Genomic DNA, 26,624 nt, shown 5'->3' on the forward strand with positions numbered 1-26,624 from the left:
ATGCTTTACTACTGATCACATAGCGTGTTATTGTTTTAGACGGTTCAACCAACCGGGTGTGGGTGTGGGTGTGTGTGTGTTTGTTGCATCATAATACACTTTCTCTGTACAGCTACATAGTTTCATGCTGACACAACCTCTCCTAACTAAAATGATTAGTTCTCTCTGACTCTTGCTGCCTGAGGGTTAGAGGTATGTAAAACCGTTGTCCTGTTTGAACTTGTAGTAGTAAGTGAGTGTAATTGTGTGTTGTGGATTACACCATTGCCTTACACCTGCACTGGAAAATTACTAACAAAACAAGAACCTTTCCAGAAACGATAATTATCTACATTTTGACTTTGTCTAATTTGCCGATAATAATGGTGATATAGTATTACTTGATATTCCATTGAGGCGACGCCTATCCAAAGCAACGTAGTCATGCGTACTTACATTTTACGTGTGGATGGTCCAAGGAATTGATTTTATACATCTGATCCATACATCTGAATAATCACAGGAATGGCAGCTAGAATGAATCTTCAACCTCCAGCCCATAGGAATGTAAAGTATGGTTGAAATGTTGGTGCTATTTAAGACAGGATGGAAAAGACAGTGTTAAATGTGATTCACTGTACAGCGTGATTAGGATCTCTCCTATCCACCAGAGAGGAGTGTCAACTGTCTCCTGTTCTCCTGTCCACCAGAGAGGAGTGTCAACTGTCTCCTGTTCTCCTGTCCACCAGAGAGGAGTGTTCTTTTTTTCCTGTTCTCCTGTCCACCAGAGAGGAGTGTTAACTGTCTCCTGTTCTCCTGTCCACCAGAGCAAGGGGAGAGGTTGGTCAGCAGCAGTGCTGAGGATGACAAGGAGCCTGTGGCCACGCCCCCGTACTTCCTGGAAACCCCGTATGGCTACCAGCTGGACCTGGACTTCCTGAAGTATGTGGAGGACATCGAGCGTGGCAACACCATCAAGAGGCTGAACCTTCAGCGTAGAGTGAGGCCGGCCTGTGTGGCGGTGGATCCTGTGTCCAGGGGAGGGAGTGTGGGTGGGGGTGGTGGGGGCGGTGGGGGCGGTGGGCCGGCTCAGTGGACCTCAACTGATTCCCTGACCTCGTCTAATAGCAGTGAAGAGATCCAGCAGAGCCCTGTGTTTTACTCCTCCCCTCACACCCCCATCCTGATCCGCCACGCCTCCGCCCCACCCTATGAGCCCCCCTCTACCCTCCCTCCCCCTACGCTCCTGAGTGCCCCCCCCGATCAACCAAAACGCACCCACCTCCCACCCCCCTCCCCACGGGTGACGCCCCGCCACAACCTCCAGGTGGAGCAGACCTTGATGGAGACTAGGAGGAGGTTGGAACAGGAGCGCCTCCTCATGCAGCCCCCCACACCCTCTGACCCCCCAGCTCCTCGCCGGCGCCTGGCGTCGTTAGGAACGATGGGGGGGTCCAACTCCTCCCTGTCCCTGCCGCCCAACCTACACCTCCCAAATGGGGGCGGAAGTAGTGGAGACTATACCTCCTACTACACCTCCTCCATGGGCTCCTCCATCCGCCACAGCCCCTTGTCCTCGGGCATGACCACTCCCATCACCAACGTGTCTCCGCTCCACCTGCAACACATCCGGGAGCAGATGGTGGTAGCCTTGCGCCGTCTCAAGGAGCTAGAGGAGCAGGTGAAGACCATACCTGTCCTGCAGGTGAAGATCGCAGTGTTGCAGGAGGAGAAGAGACAGCTGGCGGGTCAGAAGAGCCAGAGGCCAGGGATGGGAGGAGGATCTGGAGTTTTCCGGAAGAGGTCTTACAGTGTGGGCTGTGCTGACCAGGTGGCTGACCAGCTGGAACCCCAGATCCAGGGAGAACTTCACATTGTGGAAACGGAGGGTCAGAGTGCTCAGGAGTTAGAGGAGTTCCAGAGGCTGGCTGCCGAGGTCCGGGCCCTGGAGAGGCTCAACCAGGACCAGCAGCTCCCCCACAGTAACAACAACCAGACAAGGTCCTCCTCAATACCCGTCCCAGACCAGAACATGAACGAAGCCACACCAGTCCCTGTGGTTGCCCGGAGAAAGTCACTCGTGACAACTCCTGTACAGAGACGACGCAGCTGCCGGGACGTTGGCATGATTACAGAGCGGTGTGAGACACGTAGCACTGGGTCAAGTGTGACAGAAGTCATGTTGGGCATGACCAGCGAGGTGGAGGCGGAGTTGGAGCTGAAGGAGACCACAATCGAGGCCCTGAAGGAGAAGATCTACCAGCTGGAGGTGGAGCTGAAGGAGACCACCCACCTGTTGGAGATGTCCAAGCTGAAACTGGAGCTTCAGGCAGCCGGGGGAGCCAATAAGAAAAAGGCTGATAAAGGATGCCAGGCTCGGCCCGACACCTACAGCACGGCCTGCGAGGCACGCCCCAACACCCAGAGCACTGCCTCCGACACCGGGAGGGCCCTAACCCACAGCCAGGGGGTGGGCAACCACCTAGAGACCCGCCACGCCTCCACCGGGGAGGGAGTCCACATGGTGGAGGTGGGGGTGACATGTCTGCCCAGCCTGACCCAACGTGCAGCTGGGCCTGATCTGCCCATGGCCCGCTGGCAGGACCAGTGTGTTGGAACGCAGGTGGAGGTGTGTGACCAGACGGTTGGAGGCGGTGTGTGTGTGTGTGAGGTGGGGGTAAACACGGAAGAGACGTTTGACAGCGTAGAACTGCGCAAAGCCCAGGAGGCTGTGGTCCTCAAGGAGAGCCGTTCAGTGGGCATCGTGGAGAGCCGGTCAGTGGGCATCGGGGACTGTTCCATTGATGTCACGGTCTCTCCCATTAAAAAGCTGGTTACCACGGGGACTGACCCTGTCCTGGTCCACACGTTAGACTCTGCCGTCATGGTAACCCCAGCCACAGCATCCCAACACACCAACACTGACCTGCTCCACACAGTGGAGAAATACACCAACACCCTGACCAACCAAACTAGGACCATTGCTGTGGGGGAGGGGCTAGTGAAAGACCCACTGGCCATGCCCAAAACCAGGTTTGTTGTTACATTTCAAAACACAGTTCAAGCACCATTCATCTGAAGTCCTGATTTTGCTAAAACACTTCTGTGTATCCATTGTTGTCCAGGTCGGTCGCCGTGGGAACCACTGTGGAGGGAGACTGTAGTGCAGAGAAGGTTGTTACGTCTCAAACCAAAGAGGTGGGCGTCGGCCCTGTCAGCATCCACACCAACTTCCTGGTCGGCCTGAAAACCAGGAACATTGCCTGTGGCCCCTCCCACCAAGAGGGAACCACTGTTACTGAGGCCGCTGCCGTGACGATGCCCGCCATGACGACTGCTGCCATGCCAGCAGTCCCAGCCCAGATTGTTTCAGTGTCGGATGGGGGTGGACCTGGACTGGACCATTACATAGAGAGGGTCCAGAAGCTACTTCAAGAACAACAGATGTTATTAGCTGAGAACTACAGCGAGTTAGCAGATGCCTTCGGTCAGCCGTCCTCCTTCTCACAGATGGGGTCCATCAACAGCCAGCTGGTCAACACACTGACCTCCATCAACTCTGTTATGAAGTACAGCAGCGCTGAGGACCTGAGCGCTCTGGAGCTACGGAGGCTAGAGCAGGATAGAACTACCACTACCACAGGTAGGACTACCACTACCACAGGTAGGACTGATATACACATACACGCACACACACACACATTGTGTATACATATATATAAATATATATATAAATAAATATATATAAATAAATATATATATATAGCCAGTTCCGGAATAAAATAAAACACCACTGCACCTTTTTCTTTCCTTTCAAAAAAAGTTTCAAATATCACATGTTAATCGCATCCTGGACTTTACCGAAAGAAAAAAAAAAGGAACTTTTCGAGTGAGGAACAGAAGCATTCAATTTGCAGTGGTCTCTTAATTTTAACCCTTCTGTTGCTCTCTCAAAACCTTCCTTTTTGACTTTTTTTGGAAAGGGGAAAAAAGGTGCAGTGGTCTCAATTCTTCCCAGAGCTGTATGTACCATTTGTAAAGAAAACATGAGTGAGCAGGCAAAACACAGGTCTTTAATTTCTTATGGGATTCACATTCAACTGTAGTTCATAACAGAATGGCACAATCATAAAACAAAACATGGCAACAAAGAAAAGAATGAACTGACCCCTGTTCAAAAGTCTGCATACCCTTATTTCTTAATACTGTGTATTGCCCCCTTAAGCATCAATGACAGCATGCAGTATTTTGTAATGGTTGTCCATGAGACCCTGAATTCTTGCAGGTGGTATAGCTGCCCATTTGTCTTGGCAAAATGCCTCCAGGTCATGGAAAGTCTTTGGTCATCTTGCATGAACCACATGTTCGAGATCTCCCCAGAGTGGCTCAATGATATTAAATTCAGGAGACTGTGATGGCCACTCCAGAACCTTCACCTTTTTCTGCTGTAACCACTGGAGGGTCAACTTGGCCTTGTGCTTAGGGTCATTGTCGTGCTGGTAAGTCCAAGAGCGTCCCATGCGCAGATTCTGTGCAGAAGAATGCAAATTGGCTTGGCTTGGTATCAAGAGATTCCAGAATTTTCCCCTTCTTAATAAGTGATTGTACAGTACTGACTGGCATTTGCAAGGCTTTATAACCTTTTCCATCTTTATAAAGTTCCTTGTTACGCAGTCTTTTGTTCCTTGTTGCTGGTCATTGCCTTGTTACGCAGGTCTTTTGACAGTTCTTTTCTGCTCCCCATGGCTCAGCATCTAGCCTGCTCAGTGCATCCACGTGAGAGCTAACAAACTCAATTGACTATTGATACACAGACACTAATTGCAATTTAAAAAGCCACAAGTGTGGGAAATTCACCCTTTAATTTACATTTTCACCTGTGTGTGTCACCTTGTGTGTCTGTAACAAGGCCAAACATTCAAGGTAATTCAACATTGAAGTAAACTTTTGATCAGGGCCATTTGGGTGTCTTCTGTTATAATTATGATTTAAAAAGGAGCCAAACAACTATATGATAATAAATGGCTTCATGTGATCACGATCCTTAAATAAAAGACATGTTTTTTTTGCATGATCAGTCATATTTTCAAAATCAATGCCAACATTTTACAATTTCTGCCAGGGTATGCTAACTTATGAGCACAACTCTAACTAGGACATTAATTCCTGACCAAGGTTGCAACCTTTATGGTTACCACAAACTATTGCATATAAATGTCCCCTGATATTTATTATAAAACTGTAATGAAAACAGATTGCTCAATGCAACTAACCCGTGGGCTGTGTCTCCTTGCCGTTGTGTACCTCCAAATCAGAAACGTTCAGCACTGCAAGACCCATCCCCCAAAGTTACGGTACTTTGGGAAAGAACTACAGTGGGGCAAAAAAGTATTTAGTCAGCCACCAATTGTGCAAGTTCTCCCACTCAAAAAGATGAGAGAGGCCTGTAATTTTCATCATAGGTACACTTCAACTATGAGAGACAAAATGAGGAAAAGAAATCCAGAAAATCACATTGTAGGATTTTTTATGATTTTATTGGTAAATGATGGTGGAAAATAAGTATTTGGTCAATAACAAAAGTTAATCTCAATACTTTGTTATATACCCTTTGTTGGCAATGACAGAGGTCAAACGTTTTCTATAAGTCTTCACAAGGTTTTCACACACTGTTGCTGGTATTTTGGCCCATTCCTCCATGCAGATCTCCTCTAGAGCAGTGATGTTTTGGGGCTGTCACTGGGCAACACGGACTTTCAACTCCCTCCAAAGATTTTCTATGGGGTTGAGATCTGGTGACTGGCTAGGCCACTCCAGGACCTCGAAATGCTTCTTACGAAGCCACTCCTTCATTGCCTGGGCGGTGTGTTTGGGATCATTGTCATGCTGAAAGACCCAGCCATGTTTCATCTTCAATGCCCTTGCTGATGGAAGGAGGTTTTCACTCAAAATCTCACGATACATGGCCCCATTCATTCTTTCCATTACACGGATCAGTCGTCCTTGTCCCTTTGCAGAAAAACAGCCCCAAAGCATGATGTTTCCACCCCCATGCTTCACAGTAGGTTTGGTGTTCTTTGGATGCAACTCAGCATTCTTTGCCCTCCAAACACAACGAGTTGAATTTTCAACAAAATTTTTGGTTTCATCTGACCATATGACATTCTCCCAATCCTCTTCTGGACCATCCAAATGCTCTCTAGCAAACCTCAGACGGGCCTGGATATGTACTGGCTTAAGCAGGGGGACACGTCTGGCACTGCAGGATTTGAGTCCCTGGCGGCAGGGGGACATGTCTGGCACTGCAGGATTTGAGTCCCTGGTGGCGTAATGTGTTACTGATGGTAGCCTTTGTTACTTTGGTCCCAGCTCTCTGCAGGTCATTCACTAGGTCCCCCCGTGTGGTTCTAGGATTTTTGCTCACCGTTCTTGTGATCATTTTGACCCCACAGGTCTTGTATGTCTTCCATTTTCTTATAATTGCTCCCACAGTTGATTTCTTCACACCATGTGGCATGGAGTCAATCAGTCTGTGGCACTGCTCAGGTGTTATGAGAGCCCAGCTTGCTCTGATAGTGGCCTTCAGCTCTTCTGCATTGTTGTGTCTGGCTTCCTATTCACAATACCCCATAGATTTTCTATAGGGTTAAGGTCAGGCGAGTTTGCTGGCCAATTAAGAACAGGGATACCATGGTCCTTAAACCAGGTACTGATAGCTTTGGCACTATGTGCAGGTGCCAAGTCCTGTTGGAAAATGAAAGCTGCATCTCCATAAAGTTGGTCAGCAGCAGGAAGCATGAAGTGCTCTAAAACTTCCTGGTAGACGACTGCGTTGACCTTGGACCTCAGAAAACACAGTGGACCAACACCAGCAGATGACATGGCAACCCAAACCATCACTGACTGTGGAAACTTTACACTGGACTTCAAGCAACGTGGATTCTGTGACTCTCCTCTCTTCCTCCAGACTCTGGGACCTTGATTTCCAAAGGAAAAGCAAAATTTACTTTCATCAGAGAACATAACTCAGCAGCAGTCCTTTTTGTCTTTAGCCCAGGTGAGACGCTTCTGATGCTGTGTCTTTTTCAAGAGTTGCTTGACACAAGGAATGCGACAGCTGAAACCCATGTCATGCATACGTCTGTTTTTGGTGGTTCTTGAAGCACTGATTCCAGCTGCAGTCCACTCTTTGTGAATGTCCCCCACATTTTTGAATGGGTTTTGTTTCACAATCCTCTCCAGGGTGCGGTTATCCCTATTGCTTGTACACTTTTTTCTACCACATCTTTTCCTTCCCTTTGCCTCTCTATTAATGTGCTTGGACACAGAGCTCTGTGAACAGCCAGGCTCTTTAGCAATGACCTTTTGTGTCTTTCCTTCCTTGTGCAAGGTGTCAATGGTCGTCGTTTGGACAGCTGTCAAGTCAGCAATCTTCCACATGATTGTGTTGCCTACAGAACTAGACTGAGAGACCATTTAATGGCCTGTGCAGGTGTTTTGGGTTAATTAGCTGATTAGAGTGTGGCACCAGGTGTCTTCAAAATTGAACCTATTCACATTTTCTGAAATACTGAATTTGGGATTTTCATTAGTTGTCAGTTATAATCATCAAAATTAAAATAAATAAACACTCGAAATATATCAGTCTGTGTGGAATGAATGTATACATTATTCAAGTTTCACTTTTTGAATGGAATTACTGAAATAAATCAACTTTTTGATGATATTGTAATTATATGACCAGCACCTGTATTTCTATATGGTGAGTCTCGAAAGGGTTTGCAACATTTATGTTGAAATGGGTGTAACGGTACGCATAAGTCACGGTTCGGTACGTACCGAAAACCCATTGTTTTCGGAAAACAATAACAGCATTTTGCAATTACTCACCGGTCAGAAAGCGGTTCCGTGCCAATGTCCGATAGAGAATGGTGTTCCGAATAATAATATGAAAAATAGAATTACCTGTTTCAAAAAAGAGCTAACTCAGTGTTCGACATTATTCCTTTTCTTGCTAACGTTTGCTTTGGGTTCCTGGTTGCTAGCTATAGAGAGCTAGTCTACCTGGGGATGTCAATCAGATTTTTGGCCTTTGGCTTGATTTGCTCATCGCTAGCCGCTTGTGGTTTTATACACTTTATAAATGCTGGAAGTTCACGTTTACTTGCTCCTGTAGCTAGCTAGCTATTACAGCTACATACTAGTAGTAAGATGCCAATCCCCCCAGGTAGGATACCTGGTAATTAGGTTAATGAAAATTGGAATTGCTCCATTTATAGAAGATATAGCAGCTGTTGAGTGTCGTATAAGCTGGCTATGTAGCTAATGTTTGTGTATTTGATGACGACTTAGCTTTATAATACCAAATGAAATGCCTTCCCGCTTATTAGTAGTATTCCCAACCAATGACACGAATGATTAAATTTTCATAAATTTTGCTATAGGAAAGGTACGCTAGGAACTGTTATAAAGCGAACCAGCCTTTTCTGATTGGTTGTTGGCCATGGTCGGCAAGTGAAGTTATGTTCTAGACTACTTCAGCTGCTAAGTTATAGCTCTAAGATCCATCTCCGGGGCGATACTCGTTTAGAATATTAGTTTCGCACACCAAAAAGTAACGTGTGTAATTAAAACTAGACTATATTAATTCGGATCACAACGCGTACCGAACCAAACGTCCTGTACCGAACTGTATGGTACGGATAAGTGTACAGTTACATCCCTAATACTGAATGTTGTGACAATATTAATAACCTAATTTATATGCATTCATGTAGCAGACCATGCTCACATTAATGCGTTTGTGTAACAGACCACGCCCACAATCATGCATTTGTGTAGCAGACCACGCCCACATTAATTTATTCGCATAACAGACCATGCCTACTCTAATGCATTATTTTGTGCAGTAGGCTACGTCCACATTAATGCCTTTGTCTGGTAGACCATGCCCACATGAATGTTGACTGGTCAGTAGACCATTTAATAAGAAACGATTTGAGTTCAGGATCTTTGTCAATATATTCAGCATATCAACTTTTGTGCTGATTGATCATTCGGTGGAACTGTGCGGATTCTTGAGGCAATGTACATTATTCACCCCCCACTGGCAGGTAGGAAGGCACTGAGCCTTTTCTAAATGTGTTTAAGAGATTAGAAAACACTTTGGATGGGACGTTAAACCATTCTTCCATACAGAATCTTTCCAGATCCTTGAGATCTTTTGGCCTTCAGTTATGGAGTGCTCTCTTCAAGACAAACCACCATTTTTCAATGGGATTAAAGTGCAGAGACTGAGTTGGTTATTTTGTGGTCATTTACTATTCATTGACTTGCAGAGGTCTTTGCATCAGCATTTCTTACAAAGCCGACTTGGTAAGCTCCACATCATTTATAATTCAGCCAAGTTCCCAAGGACCAGTGGAAGGATCACGGCATAAAGATCCACCAACATATTTGCCGGACCACATAAGCGGAGCCGGCCAAGAAGAGCGAATACCCACTATAACGTACTGCGCTACGTTATAGTAAGCTTAAATTAAAACTCTTTACAGTTATACAGCATTGCAACTATTTCTGGTGGATTTTCAAAGTACGTATCCATGCATGCTTTTGGGGGTAATATAGGCTTTATCAAAACCCCTTGGGCTGTAAAAGAGTAGGGGATTCCACAATTTTCTCGTCTTTTCACTTGGTGAGAAAGTCAGATATCGTCACCTATATTGATAGTTATTTTAACTAATGTTATAATAGCTTTGGCAGGGAAAAGTTTATCTTCAGTCTTGCTAGCAATTGCTTAATTATGACTATTCCAAGTGGTAAGTTAGTAGATACTAGTAGGCCTATTATTGGATAATAAGCTGCTAAAACAGCCAGTGGCAAAAGCCATAGTTCATAGATGCTATTTGTTGTAAACTTAAAAAGATCCGTTAGTCAGTTTAACCCAACGCTTAATGGTGTCTAGTGACTGGGTGAATGTATATCACTGTGGCGTACTGGTTAAAAATGCAGCCTCTCACATGGGAGACTCTGGTTCAAATCCAGTGAGGGCATCAACATTTATCACTTAATTGCGGGCCGGCTGAACTAGGACTGCTTGATTCCTTTTCTGGTTTACTGTGTGTATTTTTGATCATGAATTATAATGGAATCTGGTGTGAATGGCCAAGGAGACAGATGTGAAGGTTTACAGTTAGTTAAACAGCATAACATTTGGGTTGGGACCAATGCTTTGGTTAGACTCCTTTACATTTTTGGCCATGCATAATGGTGGTGGCTTTGGCCTTTCAGACTGCTGGATCACTCAACAAGCAGGAGGATTCTGACATGAGGCTGGACATTCCAGTGCTGGTTATGCGAGGGAAAAGGTTGTTTCTGTTCTCTGATCAGGAGCTTTACAGAAGCTGGTAGAAGTCTCTGGCACCAGATCATAGAAATGAACCAGTCAGGTGCTCTGGACTTTAAGTGGAACAACAACCTGCTGTTTTAGAATTACTATGGTGTTGTCCTCAATACTCCTTCACAGATTTCTGGTTCTACTCTACTCCACTTGATTCCACTTTATTCTACTTTAATTAAATCCTCATTTACTTCAACATCCCTAACTGCACCTGGCTGGGTCACATACTCCATTCTGAACTCATGATTTACACTGAATCCTATTCATCCAGTTGGTCCACTGTGATGGTCTTCTATTTAGACTGTTGATCTAATGTGATGGTCTTCTATTTAGACTGTTGGTCCACTGTGATGGTCTTCTATTTAGACTGTTGATCCACTGTGATGGTCTTATATTTAGACTGTTGGTCAACTGTGATGGTCTACTATTTAGACTGTTGATCCACTGTGATGGTCTACTATTTAGACTGTTGGTCAACTGTGATGGTCTACTATTTAGACTGTTGATCCACTGTGATGGTTTTTAATTTAGACTGTTGGTCAACTGTGATGGTCTACTATTTAGACTGTTGGTCAACTGTGATGGTTTTTAATTTAGACTGTTGGTCAACTGTGATGGTCTACTATTTAGACTGTTAGTCAACTGTGATGGTCTACTATTTAGACTGTTGATCCACTGTGATGGTTTTCTATTTAGATTGTTGGTCCACTGTGATGGTTTTTAATTTAGACTGTTGGTCAACTGTGATGGTCTACTATTTAGACTGTTGGTCCACTGTGATGGTCTTCTATTTAGACTGTTGATCCACTGTGATGGTCTTATATTTAGACTGTTGGTCAACTGTGATGGTCTACTATTTAGACTGTTGATCCACTGTGATGGTCTACTATTTAGACTGTTGGTCAACTGTGATGGTCTACTATTTAGACTGTTGATCCACTGTGATGGTTTTTAATTTAGACTGTTGGTCAACTGTGATGGTCTACTATTTAGACTGTTGGTCAACTGTGATGGTTTTTAATTTAGACTGTTGGTCAACTGTGATGGTCTACTATTTAGACTGTTAGTCAACTGTGATGGTCTACTATTTAGACTGTTGATCCACTGTGATGGTTTTCTATTTAGATTGTTGGTCCACTGTGATGGTTTTTAATTTAGACTGTTGGTCAACTGTGATGGTCTACTATTTAGACTGTTGGTCAACTGTGATGGTTTTTAATTTAGACTGTTGGTCCACAGTGATGGTCTTCTATTTAGACTGTTAGTCAACTGTGATGGTCTACTATTTAGACTGTTGATCCACTGTGATGGTTTTCTATTTAGATTGTTGGTCAACTGTGATGGTCTACTATTTAGACTGTTGATCCACTGTGATGGTTTTCTATTTAGACTGTTGGTCCACTGTGATGGTCTACTATTTAGACTGTTGGTCCACTGTGATGCTTTTCTATTTAGACTGTTGGTCCACTGTGATGGTTTTCTATTTAGATTGTTGGTCCACTGTGATGGTCTACTATTTAGACTGTTGATCCACTGTGATGGTTTTCTATTTAGACTGTTGGTCAACTGTGATGGTCTACTATTTAGACTGTTGGTCCACTGTGATGCTTTTCTATTGAGACTGTTGGTCCACTGTGATGGTTTTCTATTTAGACTGTTGATCTACTGTGCTGTGACGGTCAATTTACCTGGTAAAATAAGGATACATTTATAATCTAAATACGGTCTAGTCAGCTGGTCAAAATGCTTTGGTTGGTCAGTCAGTCCACAGTTGACATAAAATGCTTTTCTTTTCTTTGAATTGGAATTTCATCTCCTGACCTGCCTGCCTTCAGTTGGAAGTGAGCCCAGCTCTAGTGGGTTGGTTGGTTAGCTGGAAGGGAAAGTGTTTTTATTGTCTGAAATGTTTTGTGGTGCCACAGCCATCTTTCATTACATTCTTGAAGAGCTTTGCAGTATTTCATATCTGTCTCTCATGCATGAACTAGCATGTTTTCTGCAGAACATTCCATTCCGGGTTTAGAACCTGACATTTCTGAAACCCACAGCCAGGCATACAGATGTTGAGGCCTTGCTGTAATGCTAGGGTGTGGGTGTGTGTGTGTAAAAGTCCTTGTCTGAATCCTCTGCTCTTGGATTGGTCCAGATGGGTTTAAGCTGAAGGTGTCCAGTGAGATCGTCCAGAGTTCAGCGGTCAGCCAGACTGATACAGTGTCACATGACCTTAAGGCTCCGCCCAGCCCGGCAACACTGAAGCACCGCATGGACCAGCAGATGTCCAGCGCCCTACACGGTACGGAATTACCGTCAATCAGACCATGCACGCACGCACACACACACACACACACAGACTATTCATTATGAATGGTGATTCATTAGCTCCTCAAACCAGGATCACATTACATTATGTTTCCCTAGATCAGGGGTGTCAAACCAGTTCCATGGAGGTGTCTGCAGGTTTTAATTTTTTCCAAAAATCTGGTTTCCAGTTCAGACCTAAACAACCAGGTGAAAATAGAAACTAACCAATTAGTAACCTAATTAGTCAATCAAGTATAAGGTGAGAGTGAAAACCTACAGACACTCGGCCCTCCATGGAACCGGTTTGACACCTCTGGTCTAGGTGATTGTAATACAGTGTCTAGAGTATGGCTGGAATTATTACTATGTAATACAGTGTCTAGAGTATGGCTGGAATTATTACTATGTAATACATTGTCTAGAGCATGGCTGCAGTTATTACTATGTAATACAGTGTCTAGAGCATGGCTGGAATTATTACTATGTAATACAGTGTCTAGAGTATGGCTGGAATTATTACTATGTAATACAGTGTCTAGAGTATGGCTGGAATTATTACTATGTAATACATTGTCTAGAGCAGTGGTTCTCAACTGGGTGGGCGCGGACACTTTCCCAAGGGGGCGCGAGTAGGCTACAGGATGGGAGAAAAATGCAAGTGGTTGGACTATTATAACACACACATCATCCTCCTGGCGACTTTTGTGTCAAAACCAAATTAAATTAAAACCAAACAAAAATGGAGAGATTTCTAGTGAGTACCAACAAGGCAACCAACGCACCACCAGCTGCAAAAAAGCTTTGAAGGTACGATGAAGCATACCTGCAGTTTGGGTTTACAGTCACGGCTGATCTGAGACCTCATTGTGTCGTGTGTGCCGAGGTGCTGGCAAACGACAGCATGAAGCCCGGCAAACTAAAAAGGCACCTCGAAACAAAGCATGCTGGCTAAGGATTTAGGATAAATCGGCTGAATATTTTAAACGAAAGCTTGATGGCCTCCATCAGCAACAGGCAACAATTTCAGTTCACAGCACTGTGTCTAAACAGTGTTTGGAGGCATCGTATGTAGTGGCCAAAAGAATAGCTAAACTGGGTAAACTGCATACAATTGCAGAGACTCTCATTTTCCCGGCCGCGCAAGACATGTGCAGAATAATGATAGAGATAGTGCAGCAGCCAGGCTCGGTGCAGTACCACTGTCCAATGACACAGTCGCTAGGAGAATTTCAGACATGTCTAATGATATCAGAGAGCAACTGATAGAGTTCATAAAATAGAGTCCTTACTACGCGCTGCAGCTGGACGAATCCACTGATATTGCTGGGCAGGCACAGCTCCTCACCTATGTCAGGTATCTGCGGGACAAGGCGATTGAGGAGGATGTCCTGTTTTGCCGGCCTCTTCAGTAGCACACTACAGGAGAAGCCATCTTCAATGTCCTTGGTATTTTTCTCAGTGAAAATGGTTTGACTTGGGACCGATGTGTTGGCTTATGCACGGATGGTGTGCGGGCAATGACGGGCCATGAGCGTGGCCTAGCTGCTCGCGTTCAGCAAGTAGCTCCACTTGTGAAATGGACACATTGCATGGTCCATCACGAAGCACTAGCTGCTACAAAAATGCCAGGTTCTCTTTGACTCCGTGCTGAACCAATCCGTGAAAATTATAAATCTCATCACATCAACTCTCGCTTCTTTGGGGTCCTCTTGCCAGGAGATGGGGTCAGGGCACGAACAGCTGCTTCTGCACACTGAAGTTCGCTGGCTCTCCAGGGGGCGGGTGTTACAGCGGTTGTATGAGCTGCGAGAGGAGGTGAAGTGTTTTTTGACAGAAATCAAATCAGATCTGGTGAAGCATCTGGATGACACTATGTGGCTTGTGTCTCTGTCCTATTTGGTTGATATATTTGACCGCTTGAATGGCCTCAACCTGCCTTTGCAAGGCCGGAAAACTCATATTTTGCTCCTTGCAGACAGAGTGGACTCCTTCACACAAAAACTTGACCTCTGGCATGGCCGCATCAGTCGAGGGAACTGCGACATGTTCCCCAGCCTTGCAGACTTTATCACTGATGCAGGCACGTCACACGATTCTCCTCTCTATTTCAGTCAGCGTCTGAGCACCTGTCAGCAATGAGAGAACAATTTGCGACGTCCAAAAGAGGATTATCGCTCTTTTGCGTGGGTTCGAGATCCATTTGTGTGCACAGCAAACAAGCTGTCATATGATATGCAGGAACAGCTTATTGAGCTGAAGAGTGACAGTTGGCTGAAGGAACTCTTTACCTCCTGCCCTCTTTCGTCATTCTGTGCAGCAATGATGCAGGAAAACCCTCAACTCTGTGATGTCGCCTTGAAGATTCTCCTCCCTTTCGCGTCAACATATTTGTGGCAGGATTCTCAAAAATGACTGCATTCAAAACGAAATACCGCAATCGGCACAAATCGAGGATGATTTGAGACTATGTTTATCAGACATTGCGCCAAGAATGGAGGATCTTTGCAAGGCAAAGCAGGCTCAGGTCTCACATTAACATCGCCGACCTGCAACCTTCTGTAAAAAATAATAATACTAATAATAATAATGTCTGCAAGCTCACATTAGAAGTCTGGTGCTAGTGCCAATTATAACAATAGCCTAGTAATGATAATAGGCCTACCTACCGCTACTGATGAATATAATAATAATAATAATAACGTGTGGGCCTAATAATAATAGCCTAGGGGGCTATCTATCTATCTATGCAAGGTGGTGTAGTGGGGGTGGCGCCGGGAAGGGGGGCCCCAATTGCAATGAACCAGCTTTGGGGGGGCCCAGCTTGCAAAAGGTTGAGAACCCCTGGTCTAGAGTATGGCTGGAATTATTACTACTTAATACAGTGTCTAGAGTATGGCTGGAATTATTACTACTTAATACAGTGCCTAGAGTATGGCTGGAATTATTACTACATAATACAGTGTCTAGAGTATGGCTGGAATTATTACTACATGATACAGTGCCTAGAGTATGGCTGGAATTATTACTACACAATACAGTGTCTAGAGTATGGCTGGAATTATTACTACATAATACAGTGTCTAGAGTATGGCTGGAATTATTAATATGGTTGGAATTATCAATGCATAATAATTAACTAGCTGAACACAAGGCACAGAGCCTCCAGTATGCTGAGTCATGGCCTAGACGCCCTGAAGCAGAGTGGCCCCTAAATTCGGGGATGTTCTGGCGGTGTATCAAGGCTGGTTTCGTCTCAGGGAGCAGAGGTTGAGGTCTGGCTGGTATTTGACTCAGACAGTCCTGTATTTATAATGTTTGGGATAGTTGGGGCTTTGGGCGTGTTCCCATGTTACCAAACAGCCACACAAACACTGGCTGGGTCACAAATGGCACCATATTCCTTCGTAGCACACTAAATAGAAGAAAGCTGTGCACTACATAAGCAATTGTTATGTGTAGGATCCCCAAATAGATGGCTTGGTTTGTCGGTATAGGCTAGCTGGGTTTCTGGACATTGACATGGGCTTACATGTTATTACATTAATATAATATTACTTTAATATGTTGATACTGATTAGTAACTGTTTTCACAGGTGGTCAGAGCACACTGAAGTCCATCATGAAGAAGAAAGATGGCCGCCCGGGTGCCAAAAAAAACCTGCAGTTTGTTGGTGTCAATGGAGGGTGAGAGACACGGATATTAAAATGAATAGAGGTCGTTGTGACACAGGTTGTTGTATTGATAGATCAATATGTAGATATTCAACCCTATTTTCAAAAGTTGTGATGCTGAGGAAAATGTAAATAAAAACAATGCAATGATGTGCAAATCTTTAAAACACTATATTCATTAGAAAATAGGACAAAGACAACATATGAAATGTTTCTTGAAAAATATATGCCCACTTAGAATTTTATGCCAGCAACACGATTCAAAAAGGTTGTAACATAGGCAACAAAAGACTGGAAAAGTTGTGTAATGCTAAAAAACTAAACCTGGCGGAATATCACTAAACTAATTAGGTCAATTGAGAGACTCCGGAGAAATCTCTGTATGCAAGGGAGAAGGGCGAAAACCAATATTGGATGGCTGTGATCTTCGGCCCTCAGATGGCACTGCATTAAAAACAGACATGATTCTGTAGTGGACATCACAGCATGGGCTTAGGAACACCTCCGAAAACCATTGTCTGTGAACACAGTACGTCGCTGCATCCACAAATGCAAGTTAAAACTCTACCATGCAAGTGCAAAGCTGTCTTGTGGTCTGACAAATCAAAATTATTTTTGGTAATCATGGACACTGTGTCCTCCAGACTAAAGAGGAGAGGGACCATCTGGCTTCTTATCAGTGCAATGTTCAAAAGCCAGCATCTGTGATGGTATGGGGGTGCATTAATGCACATGTTTTGGGTGACTTGCACATCTGTGAAGGCACCATTAATAATGAACAATATATACAGGTTTTGGAGCAACATATGCTGCCATGCAGACAAATGTTTTGTCAGGGAAAGCCTTGCTTATTTCAGCAAGACAATGCCAAACCACATTCTGCACATATTACAACAGCATGGCTCCATAGTAAAAGTTTAGGCGCTCAACTGGCCTGCCTGCAGTCCAGACCTGTCACCCAATGAAAACATTTGACGCATTATGAAATGAAAAATATTACAAAAGAAAACTTGGAACTGTTGAGCAATGTAAATACTGTATTAAGCAAGAATGGGAATACATTTCACTTTCAAAACTACAGCAATCGGTCTCTTCAGTTCACAAACGATTACAGAGTGGTGTAAAGAAGAGGTGATGAAACACAGTGGTGAACATGCCCCTGTCACAACTTTTTTGAAAGGTGTTGCTGGCATCAAATTCAAAATGGGCATGTATTATTCCCAAAACAATCACATTTCTCAGTTTCTACATTTGATATGCAGTCTTTGTCATATTTTCAATTAAATAAAGGGATAAATGATTTGCACAAAATTGCATTCTTTTTTTATTTGCATTTTATGCAGCGTCCCATCTTTTTTGGAAATGGGGTTGTTGATGGAGGTTACTATATGGTCTATGCTGATTGGCAGATATTGATATATGTACATATAGATAGAATCGCTTGATCTAAAGCAATCTGACATATTACAACTAACACCAGTGACAGTCTGACATGTTACAACTAACACCAGGGACAGTCTAACATGTTACAACTAACACCAGGGACAGTCTAACATGTTACAACTAACACCAGGGACAGTCTAACATGTTACAACTAACACCAGGGACAGTCTGACATGTTACAACTAACACCAGGGACAGTCTAACATGTTACAACTAACACCAGAGACAGTCTAACATGTTACAACTAACACCAGGGACAGTCTGACATGTTACAACTAACACCAGGGACAGTCTGACATGTTACAACTAACACCAGTGACAGTCTGACATGTTACAACTAACACCAGTGACAGTCTGACATGTTACAACTAACACCAGTGACAGTCGGACATGTTACAACTAACACCAGTGACAGTGTAACATGTTACAACTGACACCAGAGAGAGTCTGACATGTTACAACCAACACCAGGGACAGTCTTAAAAAAAAAGCTGGATTTCCTGAAATAGGATTTGTGTTTTTTGTGACTCATTGGCTCCCCATGGGGTTGGTCTGCTGACAGGTATGAGACGACATCCAGCGATGACTCCACGTCAGACGAAAGCAGCTCCTCCGGGACAGAGGAGGAGGAGGAGGAGGAAGGGGAGAGTTTTGGGGGAGGAAAAGATGAAGAGAGGAAGACCACTGAGGCGATGCAGAAGGATGGAACAGTAGAAGTGGGAAGGAATGAAGAGGAGGGAGGAAAAGAGCGGGAGGAGAGGAGAGAGAGGTGGGTTGGGTTTTGTCTCTTCAGGATGGTGCAGAAGTATTTCAGATTTTTGGATTCCCTAAACGGGTTGATTTGAGGTTTATGCAGTGTCTCAGATTTGCTGTGAGTTTCTGATTGTTGAACCATCCTGATACCTGTCTCTCCAGGTATGAGTTAAGTGAGAAGATGTTGGCAGCCTGTAATCTTCTGAAGAACCACCTGAATGATGGCAAGGCCTTAACCAGTAGAGAAGTGGTGAGGAACAGTTATTTCATACAAATTCATCTACAACTCTCCGTCAACCCCAGGACGACCAGCTGTTTTAGCTAATGGGGATAAAATATTTGCTGAACTTTACAGCAGGTTCAGATATCTCTTGGGGATCCCCAGACAATCCCTCAGGGTCAGGACACCTGAATCAACCTGTCTACTAATTATCAAGCACTTTGCTGCTTAATTTACATGAGAGAGTTCATGGCTACAACACAACTGTGTGACCACCGAGGGTCCCTGGAGAGGTTTGAAAACCACTGAGCTACAATGTGTGTTTGTCTGTCTCTCTCTTAACAGAGTAGCCTGTTATCTGAGTAAAGCAGAGACTGTGTAGAGTACAAACAGGACATGATTTGCACCTAAGCAGAAGCTTTAAGAAGCTCTGTATTTCTTGGCCCCACACAAAAGATCTGGCAGAATTTGGATCACAGCCAAGGCCTACTTTCTGCTTGAAAGTTATCTTTGGTTACAATCTAGAGTTTGTAACACAGCCATTGTGCTCTCTCTTTCCAAAGATGGTGACTAAATAATGGTAATCCCTTTTACATATGGTTGTGTTTAGCAGCTAACAGAGTTGGTCAGAAATGTGCATGGATCAGACATCTTCTGATCATCATTAAATTGGCCTCACAGAAATTATTTTGCCGGACTGCATAAGCAGAACTGCTTAGGTGCAGATCCGGCCAAGAAGCCCGAATGTCTCTTACTGAGTGAGTGACTGGCTGCCTGTCTGACTGAATGGCTGTCTGACTACACTTTGTTAAATAGCGTAGTGGTTAGAGAAGCGGACCTGTAAACCATAGGTCCCCCGTTCGTATCTCCTCACAGGCAAACATAAGTACGCATTATTAATTATTCTTTATAGACGAAAACTTAGCTGTCTAAACCTACATTATAGTGAGCCTGAAGTAAAACAGTTTCTGGTGGATTTTCATAGTACGCATCCATGCATGCGTTTTGGGTCAGGATAGACAAACACATTTGCTGGCTACAACATACAGTAATTATGTTATAGTAAGCCTTAACTAAAACTGTATATGGCTATATTGCGACTGTTTCTGGCATGGAAAAGTTCATCTTCAGTCTCACTAGCAATTGCTCAATTCTTATGATTATTCCTAAGAAGTTAGTAGATACTAATAAGCCTATTACTGGCTAATAAGCTGTTAAAAGCAAAAAGTTCATAGATGCTATTTGTGGTGGAGGTAAACTTAATAAGAAACATTAGTCAGATTAACACAATGCTGAATGGTGTTTAGTGACTGGTGAAGCTCTTTCATTTTATGGCATAAGAACATATTTTTTTCTTTCATGGCAAAACAACGTACCTTTTTCTTTAATTCAGGAATTACATTGATACAATAGCTATCAATAAAGGTGACGATAATGTCGTGGCGTAGTGGTTAAAGACAGTACCTCTCACTTGGAAGACCTAACTTGGAATCTATTGAGAGCAACAACATTTGTTCATTTTATTTCCACGATTCCCTCGTCGTTTCACTTGATGAACAAACTGACCCTAGCCGTGTCTGTGTCTCTGTCTGGTTCATTGTCGGTCCGGTTCCCAGAGAGCCAGTGTGAACACGGTACAGAACGAGTGGTTCCGTGTCTCCAGCCAGAAGACTGCAGTTGCGGGCATGGTGGAGGACTATTTGGGTGCTTTCCGGGACGTGTCTCCAGCCGTGCTGCGTCACGTGGTCAACATGGCAGACGGGAACGGGAACACGGCACTGCACTACAGCGTGTCACACTCCAACTTCCACATTGTCAAGACGCTGCTCGACGCAGGTCAGGTTATATCTAAGAACACAGGATATAGTATTTTCATTTGTTTATTACGCCCTACAAATGTACAAAATGAAAAGTACACCACCACCCTATAGGTGACATGAATAAGTTATCAAAAAACCGAGGAGTCCGGCGTGTCTTTGCAGGTCTCTCCCGGGGGTTCTAGTGGGACTATCGAGTTGATTTCAAGGCCAGTGCATAACTCTAGTCTCATGTATGGTAGTCTAGTGGGTCTAACAAGCTGATGTCGAACTGTGAGGTAGCCTATATCGTTTGTATTATGTTTCAATAATAGCCTAATTAATTTGTTTAATGTCATGGTAATATTTGTAAGTTCATTCAAATTCAACCAAGGCTCTGATCATTTATCTGGGAGTATCGCTTATTCTTCCATTGACATAATTCATTCAGTGAGGGGTGATTAGCGCCTGGGTACCATTAACGGCTGCCTTTTTTTACTGAAAATAACATTAAACAGATTACAGTCAGGTTTTAGACCAGGACACCATACTATAATAGCAACCATCCTGGTGGTAAATGATATAGTTTAATCTTTAGAAGAGAATCTGAGTTGTGTTTTTATTTATTGACCTGTCCAAGGCCTTCAATACTGTCCATCATCCTGTTTTGCTGAAAACACTGTCTTCCTGGAGAACGTAAATGAATCCTTGCATATGGTTTCAAATCTCTCTCTGTGATAGAACGCAAGCAAGTATATTGCAAGTATTGGATGGGTGACAATCAAAAAAATTGCACTTCATAATGGAATTTCCAAAGTCTCAATTTTGGGTTATGACAGTTGTGACTGTGAAAACTAATTTTAATTTGTATGCTGATGACACATTATTGTACAAGGCAGCTCCATCTCTTGCAAAATCTATTTTGTACTTGCAGTCTTTTACAAAATTCTCATTGAGATCTTCAGTTCCTAGTTTAATTTTACCTTCAACCACCAACCTGTTGTTGCAGACTGATGCAGAGGCCTTAAGATAATTTGGTTAAGGTATGCTAATAGACTGATTAACTGTTTCTCACTCTTCTAACAGAAAGCCTTTTGTTCTCCAGGCTGGTCCTGTGCAGCTGTCACTCTCCCATCTACTTGTATTCTCTGATGTAACGAGCCCCTTTTTCCTTCTCTGCCTCTCACCTCAGAGATTACCTCAGAGATGAGGCAGGAGCTGGAGATGTCCCCTTCTGTCTCTGTATACTAGTTTGTTGTTATTTTCTGTTCAGTGCTACACAGCCAAGCAGAGACAATGCATGAAACCACATATGAACAGCCCATCCAGACAGTCAGGTCTTAGTGCTGTACTCAGCCCATCCAGACAGTCAGGTCTTAGTGCTGTACTCGGCCCATCCAGACAGTCAGGTCTTAGTGCTGTACTCGGCCCATCCAGACAGTTAGGTCTTAGTGCTGTACTCGGCCCATCCAGACAGTCAGGTCTTAGTGCTGTACTTGTTGTGTGATTTCAGACTGAACCAGCAGAATAAGGCTGGCTGTTGTTATACTGGTGTTGTATTTGATGTTGTTGCTGGGTTTTCAGACGTTTGTAACGTGAACCAGCAGAATAAGGCTGGCTATACTCCCATTATGCTGGCTGCTCTGGCTGCTGTAGAGGATCCAGAAGACATGGCCATCGTGGAAGAACTCTTCAGCAAAGGGGACGTCAACGCTAAAGCCAGCCAGGTACGAGGTCAGAGGTTAAAGTGAGCTGTAATGACAGTGATAAATCAACATGGTTCTAATGTCACTGACCCATCAACGTGGTTCTACTGACACTGACCAATCAACATGGTTCTACTGACACTGACCAATCAACATGGTTCTAACGATACTGACCGTTTGACATGGTTCTAACGACACTGACCGATCATCATGGTTCTAATGACACTGACCAATCATCATGGTTCTAATGACACTGACCAATCATCATGATTCTAATGACACTGACCAATCAACATGGTTCTAATGACACTGGCCAATCAACAAGGTTCAAATGAGGCTGACCGTTTGACATGGTTCTAACGACACTGACCAATCAACATGGTTCTAATGACACTGGCCAATCAACAAGGTTCAAATGAGGCTGACCGTTTGACATGGTTCTAATGACACTGGCCAATCAACAAGGTTCAAATGAGGCTGACCGTTTGACATGGTTCTAACGACACTGACCAATCAAAATAGTTCTAATGTTACTGACCAATCATCATGATTCTAATGACACTGACCAATCATCATGGTTCTAATGACACTGATCAATCGACATGGTTCTAATAATAATTGACCGATCAACATGGTTCTAATGACACTGAACATTCAACAAGGTTCTAATGACAACTGACCGTTCGACATGGTTCTAAAGACACTGACCAATCAACGTGGTTCAAATGAGACTGACCGTTTTACATGGCTGATATAATGTTGAACATCCACATTTTACCTGAATGCTGATAGGCTGAAAGCCATGGCATATGAGATCATACCATGGGTATGACATCACTTTTTTACTGCTCTAAATCCAACAGTAACCAGTTTTAAAACAATAAGGCATGTCGGGCTGAGATATGTCATATGTAATAATACATTATTCCTCCAGGCTGGCCAGACAGGTCTGATGCTGGCCGTCAGTCACGGCAGGATGGACATGGTTCGAGCCCTGCTGGCCCAGGGGGCAGAAGTCAACGTCCAGGATGATGAGGGTTCCACAGCGCTGATGTGTGCCAGCGAACACGGCCATGCTGAGATAGTCAAACTACTTCTGGCCCAGCCAGGCTGCGATGCCACTCTCAGCGACAGCGTATGTACCAGTGTTTGTTTTGGGGGTGTGTTCATCTGGGCTGCGACAGTGTACGTACCGGTGTTTGTTTTGGGGGTGTGTTCATCTGGGCTGCGACAGCATATGTACCGGTGTTTGTTTTGAGGGGTGTTCATCTGGGCTGCGACAGCGTACGTACCGGTGTTTGTTTTGGGGGTGTGTTCATCTGGGCTGCGACAGCGTACGTACCGGTGTTTGTTTTGGGGGTGTGTTCATCTGGGCTGCGACAGTGTACGTACCGGTGTTTGTTTTGGGGGTGTGTTCATCTGGGCTGCGACAGCGTACGTACCGGTGTTTGTTTTGGGGGTGTGTTCATCTGGGCTGCGACAGCGTACGTACCGGTGTTTGTTTTGGGGGTTTGTTAATCTGGGCTGCGACAGCGTACGTACCGGTGTTTGTTTTGGGGGTGTGTTCATCTGGGCTGCGACAGCATACGTACCAGTGTTTGTTTTGGGGGGGTGTTCATCTGGGCTGCGACAGCGTACGTACCAGTGTTTGTTTTGGGAGGGTGTTCATCTGGGCTGCGACAGCGTACGTACCAGTGTTTGTTTTGGGGGGGTGTTAATCTGGGCTGCGACAGCGTACGTACCGGTGTTTGTTTTGGGGTTGTGTTCATCTGGGCTGCGACAGCGTATGTACCGGTGTTTGTTTTGGGGTTGTGTTCATCTGGGCTGCGACAGCGTACGTACAGGTGTTTGTTTAGTGTAATTCAACCCTCTCTCCCTCCAGGATGAAAGCAATGCCCTCTCTATCGCTCTGGATGCCGGTCACAAGGACATAGCAGTATTGCTGTATGCCCACGTCAACTTCTCCAAAGCCCAGTCACCGGTCAGTACACTGCATTCCTCTGACCTTATCCTCTGACCCTTGAACCAAACCTCTGTGCACTGACTCTGACCCCTGACGGTAATCTTCAATCCTATGTCAACTTATCTTATCAGTCACACAAACATAATGACAGATAGTTTGGTCCCGTCTAATTGTTTCTTTTAGTGTCGGTCTCCAGGGGACACCTCATCTCAAGACAGAGAATATTAACTTACTAACTCTGCATTTGTTTGTCTGTATCTAGGGGACCCCTCGTCTCAGCAGGAAGACATCCCCTAGTCCTACTAGGAGGGGCATATTTGATTAGCCCCTTCCACTCTACACAGCTATTGGTCATCAAAGGACAGCAACAAATCAATGGCTGAATGTGGATAGCAATGCCAGGAGCTGATTCTCGTCCAAACAGAAATGAGCCCTGGATTTAAAGTGACATGGATGCCTGTCGTTATCATTAATGTTATATTATTAAATAAGATGGTTCTGTATTGGTCAGTCTTGTAATAAGTGGAAATGGTATTGTTCAGTCAGTTTGGACATGTTAAAGTGAATGTAGAGAAGGTCTAGATCTGTGTGACATTCCAACTGCATATAGTCCATTTAACAGGGAAAGGACAGGGAGGAAGAGGAGGCAAGAACAGAGGATAAAGGTAGAGAAAGAGGGAAAGAGGAAGAGAGAACAGCCTCTCTGTTTTGAGGCCAGACTGTACTGGTATAGACATCTGGGCCAGGAGTGTACTGGGCTCCTACCCTATGGGCTGTTCCGGCTTGGATCTGTTACTTCCTATATCCCAGCAGCTTAATAACATTGTATACTACTATTACATACAATCTGTTGCTACATTCATGGTACTGGTCAACACTCACCTTTTAGTTGTGATGAAGGCTAAATAGCATCAGGACATATCTTCATCTCAGTACCACCACAGGTTAAAGCTGTTATATTACACTGATGCCTCATGTCAATTCAGACTGTATGTAAATCATATCATATATTGTTTCACTGACCAGGCAGTGTCTGTAGCTACATTATTCCCGTAGTTCTTAAAGTAACAACTGAGCTTGGCAATATTCTTCCTCTACTATGATATTTGTGGATGAAAGATGGGAACATTGTTCCTTTGTCCAATATGAATAATATATTGCAGTCAGGATACTGTAGTATTAGAAATAGTTTCAAAGATTTCTTTTCATCAAAAAATGTATTGCAATGTGAATATTGAATCGCAAATGCAACATTCGGCTTCAATTTGGGTCCTACACCAAAAAAGCTATCTCGATTGGATATAAATGATAGTTTTATCCAAATAATTTCTATCTATTTAAAAATCACATTATTTTGAATATTTCCTATTGTTAATGTTACATGAAGTTATATATTTATCTGTTATAGTTTTAAATGCAAATATCAACCTATTCCCTTGTATATAGTTTACAGTGCTAGTACTGCTAGTAGAATACTTCTGTAAAGTGTTGTTTAAGAATGTCAAGGAGGAGATGGGGTGCTTTGATTATTTTTTTTGAAGTTTGAAGTGCCTGGAATCTATTGCCATATATCAATAAAGTTAATTTCAATAAGCTGTGGTTGTTTTCACTCTCTGGTTTGTCTTTCTGTCTCCCCAACAGAAGGGATATGGATAATACTGCTACTGAATGTCTGGTTTACTATCTCCCTCCACTGGTGGAAACTGGTATTTAATATGAATGCTGCCTTGTTGTATGCAAAATGTCCATGGAGGAATCCATGCATTAATAAATAAATGAATTGATTGTTTACACATTTTGGTTGTTTCTCAATTTGGACATGACCATTACTGTGAAATGAACCTACATTATTGTCGTGGTTCTTAAGATTTTTGCCCCCAGGGTCGTAGAAAATACTCCCAACAAAACATGATATAACACAATGAAATCTTCCCTGTTTTCTTTTCACTACATGTTTTACAAAAGTAAATGTGTTTATTAAAATGACATTGCTTGTTGTCAGAGACATCAATCTACATTGCTTGATTATACATATTTCAACCCAAAAATAAATGTATTGGCTTGCTGTCACATTTTCTGGTAAAATCACTGTTGAAACTACATTGGTCAGGCTGTGAATCTGAAAGAAGATGAAGACCAAAGAGCTTTTTACTGAACTGATAAAGTATGGATATATAAGGGAGTGTTTGGAAATCCTAGTAATCAGGAAATGGAAGCTGCATCTTTCCACCCAGGCACTGCCAAGAAAAGTCCCTCAAAACCCAGTGCTCAAACAAGAAGGAGACTAGTGAGAAAACCCAGAGGCCAACAGTCACTCTGAAAAAGCTACAGGGTTCAGTGTCAGGTAGTGAAGTAATGGTACACCGGTAAATAATGTCAAGACCTCAGCATA

At 43.7% G+C, this 26,624-nt stretch overlaps 1 protein-coding gene across 4 annotated transcripts in view; it reads left to right on the forward strand.

Annotated features, from left to right (window-relative positions):
- kank1a (KN motif and ankyrin repeat domains 1a) overlaps positions 1-26,020 on the forward strand; it is a 68,883-nt gene extending 42,863 nt beyond the window's left edge. For all 4 annotated transcript variants that reach the window (XM_029124561.2, XM_034296430.1, XM_034296431.1 and 1 more), the window contains 11 exons: positions 807-3,012; positions 3,105-3,622; positions 12,525-12,671; positions 16,273-16,363; positions 18,357-18,563; positions 18,710-18,797; positions 20,384-20,603; positions 22,148-22,290; positions 23,204-23,404; positions 24,152-24,250; positions 24,495-26,020. In XM_029124561.2, coding sequence (XP_028980394.2) covers positions 807-3,012; positions 3,105-3,622; positions 12,525-12,671; positions 16,273-16,363; positions 18,357-18,563; positions 18,710-18,797; positions 20,384-20,603; positions 22,148-22,290; positions 23,204-23,404; positions 24,152-24,250; positions 24,495-24,557 — 3,983 coding nt within the window. In that variant the 3' untranslated portion in view covers positions 24,558-26,020. The remainder of the gene's footprint in view (positions 1-806; positions 3,013-3,104; positions 3,623-12,524; positions 12,672-16,272; positions 16,364-18,356; positions 18,564-18,709; positions 18,798-20,383; positions 20,604-22,147; positions 22,291-23,203; positions 23,405-24,151; positions 24,251-24,494) is intronic.
- Positions 26,021-26,624: the final 604 nt, after the last annotated feature.

Source organism: Esox lucius, chromosome 13 (assembly GCF_011004845.1).
Source record: "Esox lucius isolate fEsoLuc1 chromosome 13, fEsoLuc1.pri, whole genome shotgun sequence".
Classification (NCBI taxonomy): domain Eukaryota; kingdom Metazoa; phylum Chordata; class Actinopteri; order Esociformes; family Esocidae; genus Esox; species Esox lucius.